Raw genomic sequence first — 24,559 nt, 5'->3', positions numbered from 1 at the left:
ACATTTTTTCATTCCTCAACCACTACTCTCAGGTGCTCCAGGGAGGGAGGATGACTTCCGGATAGTCCTCCTGTCACTCCTCCCTCGGGCCAATTATGAAACTCCGGGCACTCTTGACCTCACCCCGTTAGGGCCCGGGAGGGGTTCCCTAGTATAAAGTTCGCAGCACTGGACAGTTGAGCTCACTTGCCTGATATTTCCAGTGTCAGAGGGACACGGCCAACGTGTGGCCCCTTCTAGGCTGTCAGCCGCGCTCCAGCCCCTGCAGCGAGCCGGTCTGCTCCTGCCCTGCCCGTGCGCTCCCCGCAGCCGCCCTCCGCCCAGCCCCAGCGCCCGCGCCTGTCGTCGATGCCCGCGGGGAGGAGGATGGAGATGCTCTCTGCCGGAAGGGTCCCTGCGCTGCTGCTCTGCCTGGGTAAGTTCTCCCCCTCTGGCTTCCGGCCGCCCCAAAGAGGAGACAAATAAGGAAGGCTCCCGTGCATTTGTCATTCGACAAGTACGGAGTTGTCTCCAGGTTCAAGTGTGCTCTATTTAAAATTATGTCTTGTTTTGTGAGTCTGTCTTTCCCTATGGTGGGATTGGGGGTGGGGACTGGGAATCGATGTTAAAATGCCTTTTATTGGTGAATTAGTTAATGGCATATATGTTATGCATGGATTGAAATACCTCCTTATTAAGCAAAATAAAAAGTTGTTGAAAAAAACTTTTTTTTTTCTTTTGAAAAGTTGCCAGTCCTAGAAATCTAAAGCCCTGGAAAGCACTGTTAACATTTCATGTCTTGCTCCTTTTTGTTGGAGAGTGGAGAATAGAAACTGGCGTAAGACTTTTTTTTTTTTTTTTTTTTTTTTTTGCGGGGCCGGTGGGGGCGGGGGAAAGCTTTTCCTCCTCTGTCTTGCACTCAGTTTTCTAAAACCTAGCCTGGTTTAGCTTTCCCGGAGGAGCTGGTGTGCGCCAGTGCCAGTTGGCTGAGCTCCAGACGCGAGAAATAAAACGCTGGTCGAGAGTACCTGGAACAGAAGGGCCCTGGGCAGGTCCTGGCGCTTCCCACCGCCCTTCGCCCCTACACCTGCTGCTTCGGTTTTCCCCTGCAGCCTCCCAAGCAGCCTCTGGAGCAAGCGCTCTGCACTTGCTGCTAATTGCACCCCGTAGCCTGTGATGGCTGAGGGTATTTTAATGCCAGTCTTCCTATTTGAGATGATTTAGTTCAAGGGGAAATATTTCCTAAATAGCCTTTCTATTAAAAAAAATTTACTTATTTCTAATTCCTTAAACTTCAGTTCAAGGAATTTGAGAGTTTGAAGTCGTATATGAATATCTTAATAAGAAAATAAAAGTTACCACCAGTCTCATATTCTCCCTGAAGTTGGAATGAGGCTAATTCCCCAGACACTCTGACTCTACCTGTGAAGGATGTGACTGTTAAATTATTATTTTGACACACTTTATCTCAGGGGTTGAGAGATGTAATGAAATGCATATTATGCATAGTTGAAACTTACAAGTCTAAGTCCAGGAACACAAGTGGAAACTAGATATGCGATTTCTGCCAAAACTGAGCTAAGAAAGACTTGCTAGAAGATTCTCAGTAAACAATGTGGCTTTGCTGTCTTTGTTTTGAAAATAATTAAATTAGAAAGGTGACAGTCTTCCTAGAGTTAGAAATTAACCTCGAGGTCAGAAGAACTTAGCACTTATTATTTTCCCCACATGTAAGGTTGCATCAGAACAACGCACATGTCTGTTCGGGGTGTTTTACTGAATATTGTAATTTGAGACAGCAAGAGCCTGTGAATAACCTGGTTACTACCTAGTGTGTGTGTTGTGTGTGTTTTTGTTGTCATGAAAGTGCTTACCTCCTTTATTGCATTACTTAATTATAGTTCATCTATTTCGTCAGCTGCCAAGCCCATTTCCAAATGAGTTAGGTCAGTTTCTGTTTTCCCAGTTTGTTTGGATATTTCTCTGCCACTAGGAAAGTTCCTGTTTCAAGTTCTGTGTTATATCTCTAAACTCTATTCAGTCATGCAGAGCCCATAGCCTTATTTTGGCAAGACCACATGTTATTTCTGAAATTGCCTTCTTTTCCCCAAACAAAAGATTTCTTAAAAATTCTTTTCCCAAATCCTGTCCTCCTCCCCCCAGAAAAAGAGACAGACATTTATTTTAAATTTTAGCATACATATTATAACTGCTTTATGTAGAATTTATATGTAGTTATGACTAGGGAATAAAATTCCAGCCGCCACCCTTAACACATGCAGATGTAAATTGCCACTCACAATCATTTGGTGGTTTTTACATTTTATATGTATTTGATATTGATGTTCTTGTTTTTTTTTGTTTGTTTGTTTGTTTTTTGTTTTTTTTTTGAGACGGAGTCTTGCTCTGTCACCCAGGCTGGAGTGCAGTGGCCGGATCTCAGCTCACTGCAAGCTCCGCCTCCCGGGTTCACGCCATTCTCCTGCCTCAGCCTCCCGAGTAGCTGGGACTACAGGCGCCCGCCACCGCGCCCGGCTAGTTTTTTGTATTTTTTAGTAGAGACGGGGTTTCACCGTGTTAACCAGGATGGTCTCGATCTCCTGACCTCGTGATCCACCCGTCTCGGCCTCCCAAAGTGCTGGGATTACAGGCTTGAGCCACTGCGCCCGGCCTGATGTTCTTGTTTTATAAATTGGGGAACTGTGACCCAAGTTCCCATGGAAAAGTAGTGACAAAGTGAGAGAGTTCACACTTGGGCTTGCCAGCATGTTTGGCCTACTGAACATTAAGTAAAATAGTTGAAATACTGGGTAACATTTTTCTAAATAATCTATAATTTTAGAGCAGAATTGTCTTTTTTAATCTTGTGATTTTTCTAAAGAGAGGAGGAGAAATTTTTATGTTGAATTCTGCAGTTATGTTCAGGGGCTTTCTATTTTACATCAAACATTTCTTTCATTGCCCACATGGGTTTTTGAATATGTTCCTGAATGACATCCCCAAGACAATTTAGTCCTGCTTCATCAATGAGAGAGAAGTAAGCAGAAGAAATATTCTTTTTTGAAAATATGAGAAGCATAAATCTCAATGAGACAATAGGCTTGTCTTTGATCATTTCTGTTGACCCTGAGAATTTATGAGTTACCTGAGTCTTGGCACAATCTGAGATGACAAATCTTGTTCGAAAACATGATGACAGGCCTTTCCTGTCTGGATTTTGACCAGGTACCCTCGCTACCTTCTTCATAGTCTTGCCATGTGAGCAGCTTGGGTAATTTTGGTGTCTGATTCAGCACTAGGACCCTAATCCAGGAGTTGAGGAAGAGAACTAACAGTTACTAAATGCCTACTGGGTGGCAGCCATGTTGTGTATTAGGTACTTTAAACACATCATTACCTTTACTTCTTAAAATAACTGCGTGAGGTAGATCTGATTAGCCCAGTGAACTCAAGTACTTTACAAAGACTCAGAGATAGTAAATGGCCAGGTCCCTCTGTGATAATGAGGAAAGAGCCAGTGAGACTCAGGGCTAGCAGGAGCATAATAAACATAGCAGATTCTAATGGAGAAATTCCAGAGCAGCCTGCGGCTGCTCCAGGGCTCAGACCCTCTCGTACGCACAGCACATGTACAAATGGGATTTCTGACTCTGTGCAAAATAAGGCAAATAAAACGTGACTATTCTCTTAAGCTGTGCTAAAATATGTTGAATTTTTACTTAATGCTCATAATTTTTAATCAACACAGTTCCTAAGATATGATTTTTATTATAAAGCAGTCATTGAAGTCAGTTGACTGGGGTCCTTATTTTTATATTTTCCAAGATTTACATTAAGTAAAGCAATAAAGAGGGTAACTTATGTCTGTTTTTATTCCTTGTATTCTTTGTATATTATTGTGAATTGAATATAGCATCGATAAGGGATCAACTTGGAATCTATAGCCCATTCCGGTTAACTGTGAGAACATAAATGTATTTTCTTGGTTTTAAAAAAATAACAATACTCATATAGTCACTTTGGAGAAACTGAATTTGAATGTTTTCTGTCTACTTTTGCAAAAGATTCTCCCATTTCCTGGTTAATGTTCACGTGAAAGATGCAAATGTCAAGTAAGAAATCCTCTTCAAAGAGAATGTAAATTAAGGCGGGGTTTCCTCATCTGTCAGTCTTTACTTTGAGTGTAGGCCTATACAAATCATCTAATTAATATGGCTGTGACTGCTACTGGGAACATTCCATTGGGAGACAATGAGAACGCTTCCCAATGGTGTAATAGAAAAGATCCTCAGGGAGGAGTAGTCTGACAGCCATTGCCTTGACATGGCAATTCTGGAACCTTTGGAAAAATGAAGTAATGCGACATACTCAGTGTCCTCTGGAGATGCAGTTTACGTAAGATCAGGTGTTTAGTTATAGGGCACATAAAGGTTGAGTGGCCTTCTAGGTTAAAGTAATGATTTAACTTACTAAGATACTATTTATATGATGATTTGATAATTGTCCAGAAAAAAATGGATTTTTAAATATATCTCATAAGATTCTTAATATACATGTTTATCCTACATCTCTTTTTAAAAAAATTTCAATAGCATTTGGAGTACAAGTGGTTTTATTTTACATGGGTGAATTATACAGTGGTGAATTCTGAGATTTTAGTGCACCTATCACCTGAGTCGTGTACATTGTACCTAATGTGTATTTTTTTTAATCCCTAGCCCACCTCCCACCCTTCCCCTTCTGAGTCTCTAAAGTCCATTATATCACTCTGTATGCCTTTGTGTACTCATTGTTTACCTCCTATGTATAAGTGAGAACATACGGTTTTTGGTTTTCCACTCCTGTGTTACTTCACTTGGAATAATGACCTCTAGCTCCATCCAATTTGCTGCAAAAGACATTATTTCATTCCTTTTAATGGCTGAGTAGTATTCCATAGATATATGGATGTATTCCATGGAGATATATGTAACATTCAGAAAGAAAAATGTTGAACCTTAATCTCTTAGGTTAAAAATCCTCTATTTTAAATTTGAGGCATGAAAGTGATTGATGTGTGCACACACACACGCATCTTTATGTATGTAAATTGTATAGTTTTAAATTAAGAGGCATAGTGTATAGTGTATAAAACACAGATTTCATGTGCCATTTTTTTTATTTCATACTTTCAGAAAGAGTGATTTATCTCTGAGCCTCAGTTTTCTCTTCCCAGAAAAAGGGTTATCTGCAATAACCTTGTACGTAGATTTATTGGATAAGATGATACATGAATTCATAGACAGCACTTTTATATTAATTCATAGAAAGCACTTTTAAAATTAATGCTGTCATCATCAAAATGGTTTCTTACAATAAAAAGCCTTAGTTCTTACAATAAAAAGCCTTAGTTCTTAGGATGCCTTTTTAGCCCAGAAAGTTATTATTGTTCCCGTTTTACAAATAAGGAAACAGAAGTTACACAGCATGTAAGGCTTTAGGTTTGAATATGCTGTACCCTTTACTATCGATGCCTTCAAGTCACTCTTTACTTTTGGTGAAAGTACTCATTCTTTAAGATTGGAAAAGGAGTCACTTCCTTAGGCACTTCTCTGATAAGCCCTGACCCTCCTCCATTGCCCCTTTCCCATTCCTTTTGTCCTATGATCCTGTCACACCACATGCCACACTATTAGTGTATAACTCTGTCCCTCCTTGATGGTGCTATAGTCATCTTTTATCATTTCTATTGTGATAGGCTTATAATAAACACAATAAATGTTTGTTAGATGGATAATTGCATTGATACTTTATTCGGAGTTATCACCACTATGTTATAGACTCAATTAGCTGTACTTTAAAAACGTTTCTGATGAAGTCTAATAAGTTTTCTTCCCTCTCTTTCACATTTTTATCTCTTTTTATAGTCTGTATTAACTGAAGATATTCAAGTGTGTGTGTGTGTGTCTGTGTGTGTGTGTGTGTGTGTGTGTGTGAGAGAGAGAGGGGGAGAGAGAGAGAGAGAGAGAGAGGGGTTACCGAGCCATGATATGACTGAATAAAGTGGCAGTGATTGACTCCCAGTGGCAGAAAGAGAAGCATTGTTTTAGAAATTAAAGAAACCTTAGAGAAATCTAATCCGAACTTCATTTCACCCTCTACTCCACCTCACTCCTTGTTCTCTCGTTTTCAGAGATAAGGAAACTCAGTTGCAGGGAAACAAAGTAAGTATGTGAGCTAGAACTGGATTCCATTTCTCATGAGACTAATGCAGGGTTTTTCAACCTTGTCTCAGTTGACATTAGGGACTAAATAATTCTTTGTTGCGGGGGCGCTGTCCTATGTATTGCAGGGTGTTTAGCAGCAACCCTGGTCTCTACCCACTAGATGTCAGTAGCATCCCCTAGTTGTGACAACCAACATAGTCTCCAGACATTACCATATGGTGGCAATGGTTCCCAGGAGCAATTTTGCCAACCAGGGATACAATTTTGCCAACCCTGGTTGGCAATTTTGCTCCCGGTTGAGAACCGACAACATAAAATGTACTTTTTTTTTTTTTTTATTGCTGTTACACATTGCCACCCATAATTCACAGTTTGGACAATTAGTGCTTGAGTTACCAAGACATAATTAATTTTAATGATAATCTGGATACAAATATAAAGCCCATTCTCAGGTTTAAAAAATCAGCTTGGCAATATTTATTGCTGATTTTAGCACCATTCACATCTAATAATGATGAGTCTTATTTACAATGGAATCATGAATACGTTCTCTGATTATTCCTTTGATAACCATCCTCTACCTCCTTTTACAGCTCTACTCTCTTAGCTCTCAGCACACTTAATTTTCTCTTTTCTCTAATTTCTTTTTCTCTTTTCTTGGCCACTTCTATCTGCTCTCTACTACCTGTTTCTCAAAGGTCTGTTATTTTCCATTCTATACTATTTTCCTTAGAACATTTAAATGACTTCCATTCCTTTAAAGGTAGTATCTCCTCATTTGACTTTCAAATAGACTTCTCCTAATCTCCAAATACATTCTTATTTCTTCCCAACAACACAGAAATATAAATAGGCAACACCTACAGATAAACATTAAATTCAAATGTGTTCACTCCCTTCGTGCCTTCATGTCCAAACGCCACCAAAAGTCTGCTGTCCTACCTATGTCTCCTCCTTTTTTAATGGTAGCATTCTCTGTTTTTCTTTTTTTTTTTTTCTGACAAGAAACTTGGCATCATCTATAAATTCTCTCCTTTCCTTACCACCCTTAGGGGTCCAACTCCTTTCAGTCTATTTAGGGCAAGAACAATGTCTTTTGTATCAATTTTCTTTCCAGTATTTTGTTCAATATCTTGCATGTAGACAATTCTCAATATGTATTTATTGAGTAAATATTATTTGACAAATGTAGTTACTAAAAGCAAGGATGGTAAGCTGCCCTCCTTTTTGATTACTGGATTGTAACTAAGCCCATCCCACCCGGCCATCATGCTATGGAGGCATACGTGGCTCTCACTGAAGTCAAGGTCACCAATGTCAACTCAAACTATATTTTCATAAACTATACGATCTGAAAGTAGAATTCCTCAGCAGCCTTCAGTGTGTGAGTTGTATTATGTCGGTTCTCTGAATAAAAAGTAATTAACTTCGAGTCTTTTGAAATCATCTTTAATGTATTCCCTTTCTCTTTTTTTGTGTGTGCTCACTGGTTAAAACTTTATCCTTGCAGATTCATGTTTGGCCATAGGCATCTACAGAGAAAACAATGTAGTCAATATGTTTCTCAAAATGCCATTAAATATCCAAGCTTCATGCTACAATGTGGCCATAATGAAAATAAGGCAAATTGCAGACACTTATAGTCCAAACTGTTGCTCCTTTAGAGATTTTTCTTTTGGAGTAATAATGTAAGAATAATTTAAATTGGATTTGTAGGAGTAGAAGCGAGAAGCCAGATGGAAGGGAGTCAAGGTAGAAAGGTTATAAAAAAGCTCTTCTTATGTAAGATTGTCTTGAGGAAAAAAATATGTTTCCAACAGAAAATTTGAAATAATACTCTATATATGAAGGTTTGGCTTTTAGGGGATGCAAGTCCCACCTTTAGAGATTTTAGTCACAAAATTCAAAACACTCAGATAATTTGAATTGACTTTTTTTTTTTTTTTGAAACAGAGTCTCACTCTGTTGCCAGGCTGGAGTGCAGTGGTGCGATCTCAGCTCACTGCAACCTCTGCTTCCCGGGTTCATGTCCTTCTCCTGCCTCAGCCTCCTGACTAGCTGGGACTACAGGCGCCCACCACCATGACTGGCTAACTTTTTTTTTTTTTTGTATTTTGGTTTCACCATGTTGGCCAGGGTGGTCTCGATCTCTTGACCTCGTGATCTACCAGCCTTGGCCTCCCAAAGTGCTGGGTTGTACTCTTTACACAAGGGTTGGTATGTATTCTCCTGCATTCTGGAAATACTTCCATTATGAACAAGATATACATCTTTAAATTCATATTTAGGGTAAAATAGATAATTCCCTTATATTTTGACTCACTGATTCTTTATTTGACTAGCTTTAAGTATAGTATTATATGATAATATGTAAGTGAAATATATTAGCATTTGAAGTATGATTTAGAAATGACTACCTAAATTGGAGAGTATAACTTAATGCTTATGACTAGAAACACATGGCATATTAATATTTTTGCTACTTGACAAGGAAGATTCTATGGCTATTTTTCAAAACTCAAAATTAAAATAATTACTTATTTTTAACCTGTTATATTAACCTTGGGTTTCATATGTTTTATCTCAAATTGCTATAAACAGTTTTTACACTTAGGTCTTAATGAAGTGTAGTTACAAAGCAAACATTAAAAATATATAGGAATAGAATTATTACTGGCAGAAGGCAAGGTTAGTTTTCTATAGATTTATATATATGTGTGTATATATGTGTATATATGTGTGTGTATATATATATACTCTCTGAAAACTAGAAGGTGCTGACAGTAAGTCTTTTCAGTATCTGATGTGATAATGAGTTTTAGAGTTATTTTGACCAAGGTGAAGCAAGAGCTTATCAAATAGTGGAATTTACTTTAAAACAAAAACACATCCAGAAACAGCGAAGGCATATTCACTCCTTAAAAGCACACAAGACCCAACAAGCCTGTTATGTTATAGACAAATTCTAAAATCACAGACTGCCATGGAAGATGGTAGAAAATGAACAGTCTGAGCAGGCTGGCATGTGATCACAGCAAAAGTGTGAACAAAGCGGATTTTGCTATGTGTTTGGGCTGGACAAATGCTACGACCTAGCACAAGTTTGCTTTTCTGGTCTAAATAGCCTAAAAGGTTAAACTGGGAAAATGAGATGCATTTCTTTTATTCTGTAACTTATCTGATTTTAATTTGGATCATTTTAATTTTCTTGATTGTTTTCCAGAAAAGTCATTTCACCCTAAGATTTGCAACTGATTTTGCTGACTTGGCTTTGATCATCCAGTCACCAAATCCTAGCCTCTTCTATACTGGCCTCCTTCTGGATGAGCCCTCAATGTGGTCCTTAGGAAGCAAGGTCAATCCAGGCACAGTGGCTCAAGCCTGTAATCTTAGCATTTTTAGAGGCCAACATGGGAGGATTGCTTGAGCCCAGGAGTTCAAGGCTTCAGTGAGCTGTGATGGCACCACTGCACTCCAGTCTGGGCAAATGAGCAACAGCCTCGAAAAACAAAGTAAATATAAATAAAAAGGAAGCAAGGTCAAAAGAAACCATATGCAATAGGAAGTGCATTTTCTACATCTGGCATTTTGTCTGACTGTTGGGCAACCACTTCGTAGTGCTCCAGGGCCCACGACATTTACTGCTATTGCCATTCCTGTGATGGCACTCAACCTCTCCCACGTGTGGCCCCCAATATTGTGTAAGGGTGTAGGCTTGGCCCTGACTCACAGGGAAGAGGCGATTTGTATCCTCTGAGTCACTGGCACCACTTCCTGCTGGCACATCTGAAATTTCACTGAAACATAACCTGAAAAATGAAGGTAGAGAGATATATAGGTGAGGTTCACATTCCTAAAACCCATTTGGAAATTTGATAGAAATAATGACCTCTGAATGCATTCCCATTTTTGTAGCTGTACTGTAAAAGAAGCGCCAACTGCCAATTTTGAGTTTACAGATCATCTGTGTTACATCACCTGGCAAGAAATTCCTCTGTATCTTAGTTACCAATGCCACCAGACCAGAAATGCCACCAGATCTGTTTTTTTGACACAGACACTATCTAAAATCTTTAGTATTATAGTGAATTATTTGCTTAGCAAGAATCTACTGTCAAGAATGAAAAAGCCAAATATAATATTTGAGGTCCAATCATACAGAAATTATGTTCAAACAACACTAAGGTCATGAAAAACCTGACATTAAGGAAATATATGCATATGACTTTAGCATTTATTCCCTCCCTGTATGACTCATTAAAATAATGACTAGCGATTCTTAAGGGTAACCGTATAGTGGATATAGCATTTCTCTGGAGATAGATTTTGTATTCATTGTATCACATTCACTCTTCTACCCTAGTTTGCAAGTGTTTGGGAGCAGAGGCCTATTGCAGGAACATTTGAGAACTACTGTTTTAAAGCAATAGTGCTGTGCAGATGGACATGACTTAGAATTAATTTTGCTGTTTTATTGGCCACATCCATCCATGATGGAATGGCATTTATACACTTTAATTTGAAAGGAACATTTAAAATTGTATACGATTCCACCTGTAAAATATCCTGCTGTAGGATTAATGCAGCAAGTCTCACAGAAACTATCCTGAGCAATGGACTGTGTCCAAGGGAGCGTCACAAGTAAGGAAAGCCCAGTTTTTGTGGAGGCACACCCTGAGCTGAACATTCTTTAATTAAGAAAGACAAATATTTCACCTGTGGCCTGAACAACTGGAACAAAGTTTCCAGCAGTGGAAAAACTAACAACTACTAAAAACCTTAAAAAAAGAAGACTAACAGCAACACTCCAAAGTAAGTTGGATTCTATAATAGTTGCAGGTTGCAATTGGAGGCAATTCCAAGCAGAAAACGATAGGCTTTAGTTTATGCAAAGGTTAGAGAAACTAGCTTCAAATGTGCATTTTTTTCTCCCTGGCTAGCAGTTTCCTAGAAGGAGAATTAGTAATGTCTCCTCCAAAACTTTCCTCAGTTGAAGAAATACGTAGGAACAGGAATGTTAAGGATGTAAGCACGTGCAACTAAAGCTCCAATTTGTATTGAGGAAACTGTGTTAGTTAAAGGATTTAATTCTTCGGTAGTGAAAGTATGGTGAAATTATTATTGGGATTTAAAATAAAATGGACTTGAATGAGAATCTAGCTTATCCTCGATAAAAAGCTTAGTGAAATACTTTTCAGCTTGGTTCAACTGATAATGAAATCTAAGCTTTAGCTATTTCTTTGTCATTCAATAAAAATATATTTTTGTGTGGTTCCATAAGAGCAATTGAAGCAGCGTGTATATTGTAGAAAAGCATGGAGTCCGGAGGGGATAATTCTGAATCTTTAAAAACAACAGAATTTTCAAATCATTGAAGAATAGGAAATTTGATGTCAAAAGATAAATTCGTAACTCTTCTCTTCGGTGGTCATAAGTGATCTTAGACAAGATATTTAATTTAAATACACTGAGGGTATTTGAGACTAATAACTACTTCACAGAATTAAGTGTGAAATTTGATATATGAAGTTACACATTATGATGCTGATGCCGATGTGTAATTTAGTTTTCAGAACCCAAAAATATACAATCGGCTTAACAGATACAAGCCTTCTCTAACTGAGAAAAAATAAAATTCCTGTATTACATGAATTAAATTTTTCTTTACAGTACCAAATTGCAGAGCTGTACAAACTTGTTATAAACCAGTAGAGGGCACTGTCCGCATACACTGCTAATACCAGGGGCTAGAAGTTGAGAGTCAAGAAACAAATATTTAGGGATATGTCAGCCATTTCAGGAAAAAAACAACAACAAAAAATTAGTTTATTTCACTGTATTCTTCCCCAAAATCTATAAGATAGGAAAACTTAGATAAATATTAAACTCTTTTTAATGTTTTCAAGATCACGTAGCTCAAGTTTTCCTCACAAGACTGCAGAAAAGTAAATTAACTTTTTCAAGATCACGTAGCTCAAGTTTTCCTCACAAGGCTGCCTTCCACCATACTTTGTGGTCTCTATGTTGGGTTAAATACTCTACTTCAATTACAGCTACCATAATTTATTCTCTGTGATGTCCATTATACTCTAGTATTATTGCCTAGTTCCAAATTCTATAAAGTGGCCCATTTAACAATATGTATCCTTGGGAAAAGTTACTTAAACTGTATATGCCTTAGTTTTCTCTAATGGGGATAATAATAGTATCTTCCTCGAATTGGCACTGAGAGGACTAAAGAGTATAATAGAGATAAGGTGAATACGACCATACCTTGTTGTATTAGTTTGTTTTCACAGTACTTTAAAGAACTTCCCTGAGACTGGGTAATTTATAAAGGAAAGAACTTTAATTGACTCACAGTTCTGTATGGCTGGGGAAGTCTCAGGAAACGTACAATCATGGCCGAAGGCGAAGGGGAAGCAAGCACCTTTTTCACAAGGCGGCAGGAGAGAGAGGGGAGACGGAGGAACTTCCAAACACTTTTAAAACCATCAGATCTCATGAGAACTCACTCACTATCATGAGAACAGCATGCAGGAAACCACCCCCATTGATTCAATCACCTCCCTCCCTACAGATCCCTCTCTCAACACATGGGGATTGAAATTGGAGATGAGATTTGGGTGGGGACACAGAGCCAAACCATATTACTGGTACATAGTACCTGTTCAAGAGATGGATGGTCCTCTGTCTGAACTGTGAAAGGAGTGGAAAGTCGAATATATTTTGTTGCCTTTATGAAGGCATTAATCATCATTTCATAACAGTTACCACTTACTTAGCTACTTCAACGAAACAGGTTGATTCAAACTCTTCCTGTGCTTACAGAAACTGGATTCTCAATGTGGTTCATCTGGCACGCCTATTTCTTCTCATATTAGATAGGATATATTCTGATTTTACCCAGATTACCTTTACCTAGCTGCCAATCAGTCAAGGGGAATTTTCAGGAGTAGGAAGTCATTCTATTTATCACGCACCCTAGGCCAATGAACACCTGAATATAAACGAAAATGTCCAGCGGACTAAACAAAATAACATGGGAGGTATTTTTTCTCAAAAGACCACCTTTAGGGTATAGAAAAAGCAAGCTTAACACACATGTCCATTATCCCCCACAGTAGGTATTATTCACTTCTTCAAACAAAATATGTCTAATTATTTTCAAATCTCAGTTCTGAAATTCGTTATTCCCCAAAGCAATTGCAAGCTGAAGCCATTAATTAATTTAGTGGAGCTTAATTGCTGCTGCTACTACTACTACTACCACATTAGTATTTACTATATGACAGTTACTCAGATAAATTGGAAAGGGTGTTTGAAATGCAAATACCTAAAGCTTAAACAGAAGCAGCTAAAAGCTCTTAAGTAAACATGTGTACAATTAACAGGGTTCTTCTTATGATGCTTCCTATACAATTCAGAAACTACTTGAGTCATTCTGATATCTATGTTCCAACATTTTATTTTTTCACTGAATACACATGATGAAACAGCTGATTCAAACTCTTCCTATGCTGACAGAAACTGGATTCTAGGGCTCAGTATGGTTCATTTGGTATGCCTGTTCCTCCTCATATTAGACAATATATATTCTGATTTTACTTAGCTTGCATTGTGTTAATTAAAATCTATATTCATGTGTAATGCAATGCAAAGAGTAACTTAGGTACATAAATCAATAAGAATGTTTCTTAGGTTGAGTTTCTTGTTACCATAAGTGGAAACTGATTTTTTATTTAGAACCTTTTTTTTTTTTTTTTTTTGTGATGGGGTCTAATTTGGAGCCCATGATGGAATAAAATAGTGGAAATTCTCCAACTGATGTGTGTCTTAGGAAATAAAACTTCAAAATCAAATCTTTGAAAATGTTGTTGTGAAATATTTAGAGCAGGTCAAATCTGTAACCATGAATGTAATGCCAAGGCTTTTATCCTTCCACAGACTAGCTGGGGGTGTTTGTATTTTCTGTTATATGCCTGTTTCCATGAATAATTTTGTTTTACGGTTTTGATGGACCAAATCCATGAAACAAAACTCTGTAAGTACTGCAGTTATGTAGAAATTTGATCAAGATTTCTTTCCTTAACACATTAATTATATATTTGATTTTTCTTCATAAATAGGTTTCCATCTTCTACAGGCAGTCCTCAGTACAACTGTGATTCCATCATGTATCCCAGGAGAGTCCAGTGATAACTGCACAGCTTTAGGTAAGCCCAAGTTTGTCAATGTGGCATCAAGAGACTACCCATTTTTAAACAGAAATATAAGCTCAAAGACCATACGTATGTGATAATAAAAAGAAAAGGGTAGGAATAGCTGCTATATTACTTTTTAAACCACCTTATAAACTAATGTTCTGAAAAAATTATATAAAGGAATAACTGGTAGGAGAGGGACCAGACAAATTATATACACAGATTGGACTGTGAAGAGATAGGGAACAACAAGAACAACAAATTGCATTCCCTTTGGTCGTCTCCTGGCTCTTTACTGCAAAACATTCTCAGAGACCACACTGACTGGATTCCGGGCAAAACAGCAAACCAGGAAAACTTCGTGCAGAGTAGGTTTTCTATCTCCCTTTCTATCCCTCTCTGTCTCTTTGTAAGAAGAACAAATGATGGTCGTTTCTTTCTAGGCACAGTGTTTATTCAGAAAACATTTATCGAGTACTTAGTATGCACCAAACACTGTGCTAAGGCTTAGAGATACAAAGATAAGTAATACAGTTTTTTCCCCACGAGGATTGTGGACTCCAGAAATAGTCCAAGGGGGATCAGCTTTATCTTCAGTCTTAGCTACAAAATCAAGATAACTGAGTTATTTTGAGGAAGCAGGATATTTTCCATAACAACTTTATCTTTTGTCCCTCACCATCAGGTCTCTGGAGGTTCAGTCAGCCTCCCCCCATCATCTTTTTTTTTTTTTCCTTCTTTGGTTATTTGGGCAAGAGTATTACAATCAAGTTGCTATTTTAAAAATGATTTTATAAGCATCTTTCACATTTTGGTATCTAAAATTTTCTAAAATGAGTTTCACACAGAGGCTCCTATTTTCATTGTTGTATTTGCCTGACAGGCCTTTCTCACTCAGGGTTTGTCTAGTTTGGATTCAGGCCTCATCAGTAGAGATATTGGGAGACTGGTTAATTCATTAATGGTAACCTCAACAACTTGAGAACATACACCAAAGCCAGCCTTACTGATGAAAAATCCACTATAGAATTAAGCTCCTTTGAATTAATTAATGGTATGAGCTTGCAACGGCTTTGGGGAGTAATAGATTTCAGAAATGTTTTGGGGCTTGAGAAAAATTAGACACATTTTGCTTGAAGAAGTGAATAACACCCACTTGGAGAATAATGACACGTGTGTGTTAAATTTGCCTTTTCTACCCTTAAAGGTTGTCTTCTGAGAATGAAATCCTAGCATGTTATCTTCTTTTGTTTAGTCTGTTGGACATTCTCCTTTGTATTCAAGTGTTTATTGATTGGTCTAGGGGGTGTGACAACTAGAGTGACTTCCTACTTCTCAAAATTCTCCTCGACTGATTGGCATCTGACCTGTTTTGTTGAAGCAGCTCGGTGGTTACTGTTATGAAAGAGCGAGAAATTCTTCCATACAGGCTAGAGAATATATTCAACTTTCCACTTCTTTTACAGTTCAGACAGAAGACAATCCACGTGTGGCTCAAGTGTCAATAACAAAGTGTAACTCTGACATGAATGGCTACTGTTTGCATGGACAGTGCATCTACCTGGTGGACATGAGTCAAAATTACTGCAGGTAATATGTCAGAAATAAACAAATACAGTTTGTAAAATTTTGTTTTATAGATTTAGGGGTACAAGTGCAGATTCGTTAGTGGATATATTCAGTAGTGGTGAAGTCTGAGTTTTTAGAGTACCCACCCCTCGAACAGTGTGCATGGAACCCATTAGGCAACTTTTCATCCTTTAACCCCCCCTAAAACTCTTCTACCTTTTGAAGTCTCCATAGTCTATTACTCCACTCTCTATGACCATGTGTACACATTATTTAGCCCCTACTTGAAAGTGAGAATATGTGATAAACAAATGCAGTTTTACTCTTTTTATTTCTATTTTTATACATTGAAATTACCCTATATTTCCATGGGATGTTAAATGCAGTATATATAATATTAGAAACTTTTCTGAGTTTTTACAAATTAGGTAATAAATAGTAGCTTTTAAATTGCACACATATGTCAGAGGTGCAGGGTGGGCTTCTGATGCCTCTCACACTTGCCAAGACGGTGTCTCTCTGCTTTGGGTCTTTTCCTTCAACTTCTGTATCAGGTATTGTTTTAAGAATTGATTCCAGGCCAGGCGCAGTGGCTCATCCCTGTAACCCCAGCACGTTGGGAGGCTGAGGCGGGCAGATCACTTGAGGTCAGGAGTTCCTGACCAGCCTGGCCAACAGGGTGAAACCCCGCCTCTACTAAAAATACAAAAACTAGCCAGGCGTGGTGGTGCATGCCTGTAATCCCAACTACTCAGGAGGCTGAGACAGGAGAAATGCTTGAACCTGGGAGGCAGAGGTTGCAGTGAGCCGAGAGATCACGCCACTGCAATCCAGCCTGGGCGACAGAGCGAGACTCCATCTCAAAACAAACAAACAAACAAACAAACAATTGATTCCACTGATTTAGACAAAAGGCATCTCAAATCTATACAACTTACAAAACACCACTGCAGACTGTCAGCCACCATGACAGCTGAACACAACCATCATTTAATACCACAATTTAGCCCAAGAGCTATGTGGAGCCCTTTTATCATTACTGATCTAACTCAATCTTTGAAATCCTCTTTACAACCTTAGCAAATTTTGTTGATTTCTTGAATTACAGTGTGATATTAGTCCTTATAAAACTAATTCAGAACCATGATTTCCTTTTTAAATAACTGATCTTTCTTTCTTCTGTATTTTCCTTAAGGTGTGAAGTGGGTTATACTGGTGTCCGATGTGAACATTTCTATTTAACCGTCCACCAACCTTTAAGCAAAGAATATGTGGCTTTGACCGTGATTCTTATTATTTTGTTTCTTATCATAGTTGTCGGTTCCACATATTATTTCTGCAGATGGTAAGTCAGCATGTTTTTTATACTCTGCTTTTATAAATTATTTTTACATAATGCAGACCTATAAACTGGGTAAAAATATGGATAAAGTATTAGAAAGATAAGATCAAACCTGTACAAATGACACTTACAAGAGTTGAGAAACTATTAAGTATTATGCCCAATACCTGAGAGATCAGATCAATTGTACCCCAAATCTCGGCATCATACGATATACCCTGTTAAGAAACCTGCACATGTACCCCTGAATCTGAAATAACTTGAAATTCTTTTTTAAAAAAAATGTTTTTGCTGCAGAACATCTGGATTGAACTTTATGATCAGCTCTGGTACTTATTACCTATGTGAGCTTACATAAGTCAAATTGAGAGTATCAATTCCTTTCTTTAGAAAATATGGACAGAAATTCTTATCCTACATTAGTTACAGGGTGGCTGCTTTTGGTGTGTAATATAATATTTCATGTGAAAGTAAATCATAGGAAAGGTGCTACTGTTGTAGTTAACCACCTGAATTTAATTCATCAAGTCACATTTTTTCTTTTATAAAAACAGCCTTGTAAATTAGTAACCTCAGAAGCTTGGGTTATCTTACCATTTAAGGCAGACTGGTGGAACTATTTCTAGAGAATTACAAAAAACGGTTGTTAAAAAAGAGTTTGTGTTAGTCCCCCCAAACAGTCGTACCCCATCCTCATGTGCATTATTGTCACGAGCCGAAGACAGAAAAAATAGAAAGTGAACATTAAAGTCTAGTTTGGCAGGATTTTTTCAGGGTTAGGAGCAAAGGATGGGGACAGCGTGGATTAATTAACAGCAGTTCCTTTTAAAATGTCTCCATGAAACATATTTTGAAACAGGTTCAAATTACTCAAGGTGGATTTAAGTTTTTATTTTTCTGTGAAAGTAGCGCACTTCCAATTTTGAAGGTCTGAAAGTGTGCTACTTTCATAATATTAAATTTATTTTGTCCGTATGTGATTTTAAGTATCCATCAAATAATAATGCCTTCATAATAAGTTGCCATGACAGAACTAAATACTATTAAAACTGAAATATGCCTGAAAATCTTTGACCACAATCCTTCCCTTTATAGATGGTGCACTGAGGCTTAGAGAGGTTCATTCACATATCCCAGCTCATATAGTTGACAAATGCCAGAGTTAAGAACAAATTCTTTTTAATTCATATTCTTCCAGTAAACATAGACATGATGTGGTTTCCTCAAAGCTACATGTCTCATTTCCAAAATAGGGACAAAATAAACTCAAAAATACTAGGAAAATAGCTTAATTAATAAATGAAAGAAGATTCTCAATTATGACAAATCTATGAATCCTAGCTATGAGACCTTGGGCACGTTATATATAACCCATTTGTATTTCACTTTCTTCATCTGTAAGATGAGGATGGTAACAGCAAATGTGAAGGTAAAATAAATAATGCATATATAACACTTAGAAAACTGTAGGTCACCAAACTAGTGCCTGATAAATATTATTTTTATTTTGATTAGTGATAGCATTATATCAATGTGATGGACAGAGTGTATTAATGTAGCATGATTTGTAAATATTCATTCCTTAGAAGAGAGGAAGGAAAAAGAAAGAAAGAGAGACAGAAAAAGAAAACCTAAAACTAAGACTTAAATGTGGCCACACTCCTCTTGGAATTTCACAATATTCATGATCACATTAAAGACTTGGAGAAACTCTTTAAGTGTGTTTTATCATGTCATTCCAAAATTGTTTGACTACAGCACACCACCTCTTCATCCCTCTTTTTTTTTTTTTTCTAACCTTGTTCAACCTAAATCTGTTCAACTTTGTCATTTTGGAAACACTATACTAATGTGCTTTTGCAGTCCATATATGACACACTTTTTCCTTTACTGTTAACTGCAGTGCTAACAGTTTCGTTTGTGAATATTTCCAGGTACAGGAATCGAAAAAGTAAAGAACCAAAGAAGGAATATGAGAGAGTTACCTCAGGGGATCCGGAGTTGCCGCAAGTCTGAATGGAGCTGTCAAACTTATGGATAACAAGTTTGACAGGGATATGGCAGGGATAACAGTGTGCCTGGTTAATATTCATATTCCCACTTTGTTAATAATATTTATGTTGGGTCAAGTGTTAGGTCAATAACACTGTATTTTAATATACTTGAAAAATATTTTTATTTTTGTTCTATTGTTGACAGACTATTTGCTAATGTATAATGTGCAGAAAATATTTAATATCAAAAGAAAATTGATATTTTTATAAAAGTAATTTCCTGAGCTAAATGCTTCATTGAAAGCTTCAAAGTTTATATGCCTGGTGCACAGTGCTTAGAAGTAAGCAATTCCCAGGTCATAGCTCAAGAATTGTTAGCAAATGACAGATTTCTGTAAGCCTATATATAGAGTCAAATGATTTAGTAAGTATTTTTTTTCCTACTCAAATCAATGATAATTGGTTTGACTGTACCAGGGTTTGATCTGTTAGTTGGCACCATGGTGTCACATATTAAAACGGTAATGCAATTGGAATTTGGGCAAAGCAAATATAGGTCCTGTGTTAAACACTACACATTTGAAACAAGCTAACTCTGGGGACTCTATGGTGTCTTCACTCAGGTCTCAGCTGTAACCGTTATATGAGGGGCAGTGGAGCGCTCCCTATGCCAGCTCATGACTCCTACATGTACTAGTCACCCGTCTACCAGATTCTGCCTATGTAAAATGAATTGAAAAACAATTTTCTGTAATATTTCATTTAAGTAGTGGGCATTTCATAGCTTCATGATATTCCTTTTTTTGTATATTACAACATTTATGTGAGGTAATTATTGCTCAATAGACAATTAGAAAAAAGTCCACACTTGAAACCTAAATTTGTGCTTCTTTTTAGGATATTTCTTTTTATAGGTACTTTGCTGAATTCTAACATTAAGTCACAGTCCAAAATTTGATGGACTATTATTTTAAAGTATATGAAGACAATAATTCTACATGTTGTCTTAAGACATGCTGTCTTTTATTCAAGAAAGTTTTAACTTTAAAACAGCTCAGTAAATGGCTTCTTCTAGAATGTAAAGTTATGTATTTAAAGTTGTATCTTGACATAGGAAATGGGAAAAAACTTAAAAATTGACATAGTGTATTTTTCCAAATGAAAATCTCAATTGAAAGCATTTAAAATGTAGAAACTTAAACACACCTTCCTGTGGAGGCTGAGGTGAAAACTAGGGGTCATTTTTCTGACATTTGTTTATTTTTTGGAAGAGACAAAGATTTCTTCTGCACTCTGAGCCCATAAATCTCAGTGAGTTAATAGGAGTATTTTTGGGCTATTGCATAAGGAGCCACTGCTGCCACCACCTTTGGATTTTATGGGAGGCTGCTTCATCGAATGCTAAACCTTTGAGTAGAGTCTCCCTGGATCACATACCAGGTCAGAGAGGATCTGTTCTTCCTCCACTTTTATCCTGGCATGTGCTAGGGCAATGAAGACATAATAAGCCATGGCTGACCTCTGGAGCACCAGATGCCAGGACTTGTCTCCATGTGTATCCATGCATTATATACCCTGGTGCAAGGGATCACATGACTAAAGTCATCTAAAGTCCTGGCCCTGCCCTTACTATTAGGAAAATAAACACAAAAACAAGTAAAGACATATATTCACATACATATTGTATATATATTCATATACAAATATGTATATATATATATGACCTTAATGGATCATAGAACTGCAGTCATTTGTTGCTCTATTAACCATTTATATAAAACTTAAAAACAAGAGAAAAGAAAAATCAATTGATCTAAAAAGTTATTTCTGTTTCCTGTTTAATATAGCTGAAGTCAAAGTATGTAAGAACACATTTTAAGTACTCTACTTACAGTTGGCCCTCTGTGGTTAGTTCCACATCTGTGGATTCAACCAACCAAGGATGGAAAATACTTTAAAAATAATACAACAAAAAGCCAAAACAGTATAACAACTATTTACTTTTTTTAAAAATTTTTATTTATTTATTATTATTATTTTTTTGAGATGGAGTCTTGCTCTGTCACCCAGGCTGGAGTGCAGTGGCACAATCTCGGCTCACTGCAACCTCCACCTCCTGGGTTCAAGCGATCCTCCTGCCTCAGCCTCATGAGTAGCTGGGTCTACAGGTGCACGCCACCACGCCCAGCTAATTTTTATATTCTTAGTAGAGACAGGGTTTCACCATATTGGCCAGGATGGTCTCAATCTCCTGACCTCGTGATCCACCTGCCACAGCCTCCCAAAGTGCTGGGATTACAGGCGTGAGCCACCGCACATAGCATTTACATTAGGTATTATAAGTAATGTAAAGATGATTTAAGTATACAGGAGGATGTGAATAGGTTATATGCAAACACTATGCCATTTTGTATAAGTGACTTGAACATCTGTGCCCGATTTTAGTATGTGCAGGAGGGCGATTTAGGAATCAGTCCCCTGTGGATACCAAGGTACAACTGTATTTATTAAACTTACTAGATGTGAAGACAGTCTGCCTATTTTCAGTGATCTTGGCTGTTTCAAAGAAAATCTATTGACTCTTCAATAAATCAGCTGCAATCCATTTATTTCGTTTACAAAAGATTTATTGTAAGCATCTCAGTCTTGGTTTGTCAGTTTATCTTAAGCATCTCAATTCATAAAAACAAGTCTTTTTCATATTTTTCATCTTTAAGAATGCTTAAAAAAGCTAATCCCTAAAATAGATCTTTGTAAATGCATATTAAATAATAAGGTATGACCCACATTACTTTCTATGGGTGAAAATAATACAAAAATAATTGTTTTAGTGAGGATGGTGCTGAGTAAACATAAAAACTGATTGCTCTCAGCTCATGGGTCCTGTACACAGTGGAAAAATTTTAGTTCACATTTAGTCTAACTCCCCCATTTTACAGATTTCTCACTATATATATTTCTAGAAGGGGCTATGCATATTCAGTGTATTGAGAACCAAAGCAACCACAAATGCATAAATGCACAATTCATGGTCTTCAACCAAGGCCACATAATAACCCAGTTAATCTACTCTTTAACCAGGAATATTAAGTTCTATAACTGGTACTCAAGGTTTAACCTTAAAATTGAGATTTCCTTAACCTTAACCTTAAAATTGACATTTTATTAAACATACATAATACAGTGTAACTCCACTGTTCTCCTAAATAATTTTTGCTCTAATCTCTCTGCCAAAAGTCAAAGTGGTGGGAGAATTGGTATACTGGTATGACTATGCCTTAAGTCAGATTTTTATTTATGAGCCTTTGAGACTAAATTCAATCACCACCAGGTATTAAATCAACTTTTATGCACTACGATTCTAGTGTCTGACTTTTCTGAAATTCAATAATGCAGTTTTTAAAAACCTGTATCTGACCCACTTTGTAATTTTTGCTCCAATATCTATTCTGTAAACTTTTGAAAACAAAGTTTTTAATTCGATGCTCAATATATTCTTTTAAAAAATTCTTGTTCATATGGGAGAAGAGGGAGTAACAACTTGTACAAACAGTATTTGTGGTGTGTATTTTAATGTTTTAAAGAAGAATAATTTTATTTAAATATCTGTTATTCAAACTTAAGATGTTAAATGTAATATAATGTATTTTCCTTTTATTTTGCACTCTGTAATTGCACTTTTTAAGTTTGAGAGCCATTTTGGTATACACTTTGTATTAAAGATGCTATGGAACATAAAGTTGTATTGCATGCAGTTTAAAGTAACTTATTTGACTATGAATGTTATCAGAGTACTGAATTGTATCAATTTGTTTGTGTTCAATATCAGCTTTGATAATTGTGTACCTTAAGATATTGAAGGAGAAAATAGATAATTTACAAAATATTATTAATTTTTATTTATTTTCTTGGGAACTGAAAACAATTGAAATAAATAAAAATGCATTGAACATCATGCATTCAAAATCTATGTTGACAATGCAGCTTCATTCTTTTTTTTTTTTCTTTTGCATTTTTTTCCCCACAATACATTAAAGGGTTTAAAAGCGGTGACAGGGATATAATGTGTGTAGATACAAAGACTCAATGGTGTTCATTTGAGAAAAAATTCTATAAATGTATCACATTTTATAGCCAGCATAGTGAAGAATTTCTTGAAATAGAAGGAGCCACATTAGTTATAAAATTCTAGGTGTTGGTATTTAAAAATCCTAGAAGTTAGGTTTTTTTTTTTTTGAGACAGAGTCTCACTCTATTGCCCAGGCTGGAGTGCAGTGGTGCGATCTTGGCTCACCACAACCTCTGCCTCCCAGGTTCAAGTGATTCTCCTGCCTCAGCCTCCGGAGTAGCTGGGATTACAGGCACGCGCCACCATGCCCTGCTAATTTTTGTATTTTTAGTACAGACATGGTTTCACTATGTTGGCCAGGCTGGTCTCGAACTCATGACCTTGTGATCCACCCACCTCCGCCTCCTAAAAGTGCTGGGATTACAGGCTTGAGCCACCATGCCCAGCCTGGAGTTAGTATTTTTTAAAATAATATTTTAAAGAGTATTTCAAAAGAGTATTTCTAAAAAGAATAGATATCCTATTGGGAAGTAGCATTTGAAAGGATACATCAGCTAGAATGGTGTCTCATGATTCTCTCAGCCTCTGTGAAGAGGTGTGACTCCCCTGAGCCGTCAGAGCAGACAAGCTTGATTCTTCCCACCCTCCATCACAGTGATGGATGGCTTCCTTGGTTTTCCTTCAGCAGTCTACAGAGTACTTGCTCCATTCCTTAGCTCCTTGGATCTTTCATTAGCTTGCGGCTGGGGAAGGGATCTATGGCTTTGACTGTTTGACAGGGAGTTAAGCAATTTGTTCTGGGTCACACCACTGGCAATAGGTGGAGTGTCATGAGAACTGAGGTCTTCTGACTCCTAATTCCACTAACGTTCTGGCCGTGTCAGAGGCAGAGGAAGATTATAAGGAGTTAGTCTCAGATTTAGTTTAGAGTTTTCTTGGGAGAAATAGAAATTCTTATAAAATAGAATCTTTGAATTGTCATAGAATCATTACACTGATTTAGTTCAAGGTCTGAGAATCCAGAAGATTAAGGAAGAGAACTCTTTGAAACACTTTTTTTCTCTTGGCTTCCAGGATATCACACTCACCTGCTTTTCTACCTGCTTCTCAGTCTTTTGCTAGATCTTCCTCAATATTTCCCAATCCTCTACCATGGACCTGTCAACAACAGAGTGCTCCAGAGCTCAATCTTGTAA

General features: G+C 37.1%; 1 protein-coding gene across 1 annotated transcript; it reads left to right on the top strand.

The window, feature by feature from the left end:
* Window positions 1–182: 182 nt before the first annotated feature.
* On the top strand, window positions 183–23,260 carry EREG (epiregulin). The gene is made up of 5 exons (XM_005555063.4): window positions 183–415; window positions 14,315–14,401; window positions 15,856–15,979; window positions 17,154–17,303; window positions 19,235–23,260. The coding sequence occupies exons 1-5, from the start codon at window positions 349–351 to the stop codon at window positions 19,314–19,316; spliced, it is 510 nt and encodes a 169-aa protein (XP_005555120.1). The 5' UTR covers window positions 183–348; the 3' UTR covers window positions 19,317–23,260.
* The last annotated feature ends 1,299 nt before the right edge of the window (window positions 23,261–24,559 follow it).

Source organism: Macaca fascicularis, chromosome 5 (genome assembly GCF_037993035.2).
Source record: "Macaca fascicularis isolate 582-1 chromosome 5, T2T-MFA8v1.1".
In the NCBI taxonomy this organism is placed as follows: Eukaryota; Metazoa; Chordata; class Mammalia; order Primates; family Cercopithecidae; genus Macaca; species Macaca fascicularis.
Note: the sequence above shows the minus strand (reverse complement) of the source record. Positions and strands in the feature narration are given on the sequence as shown.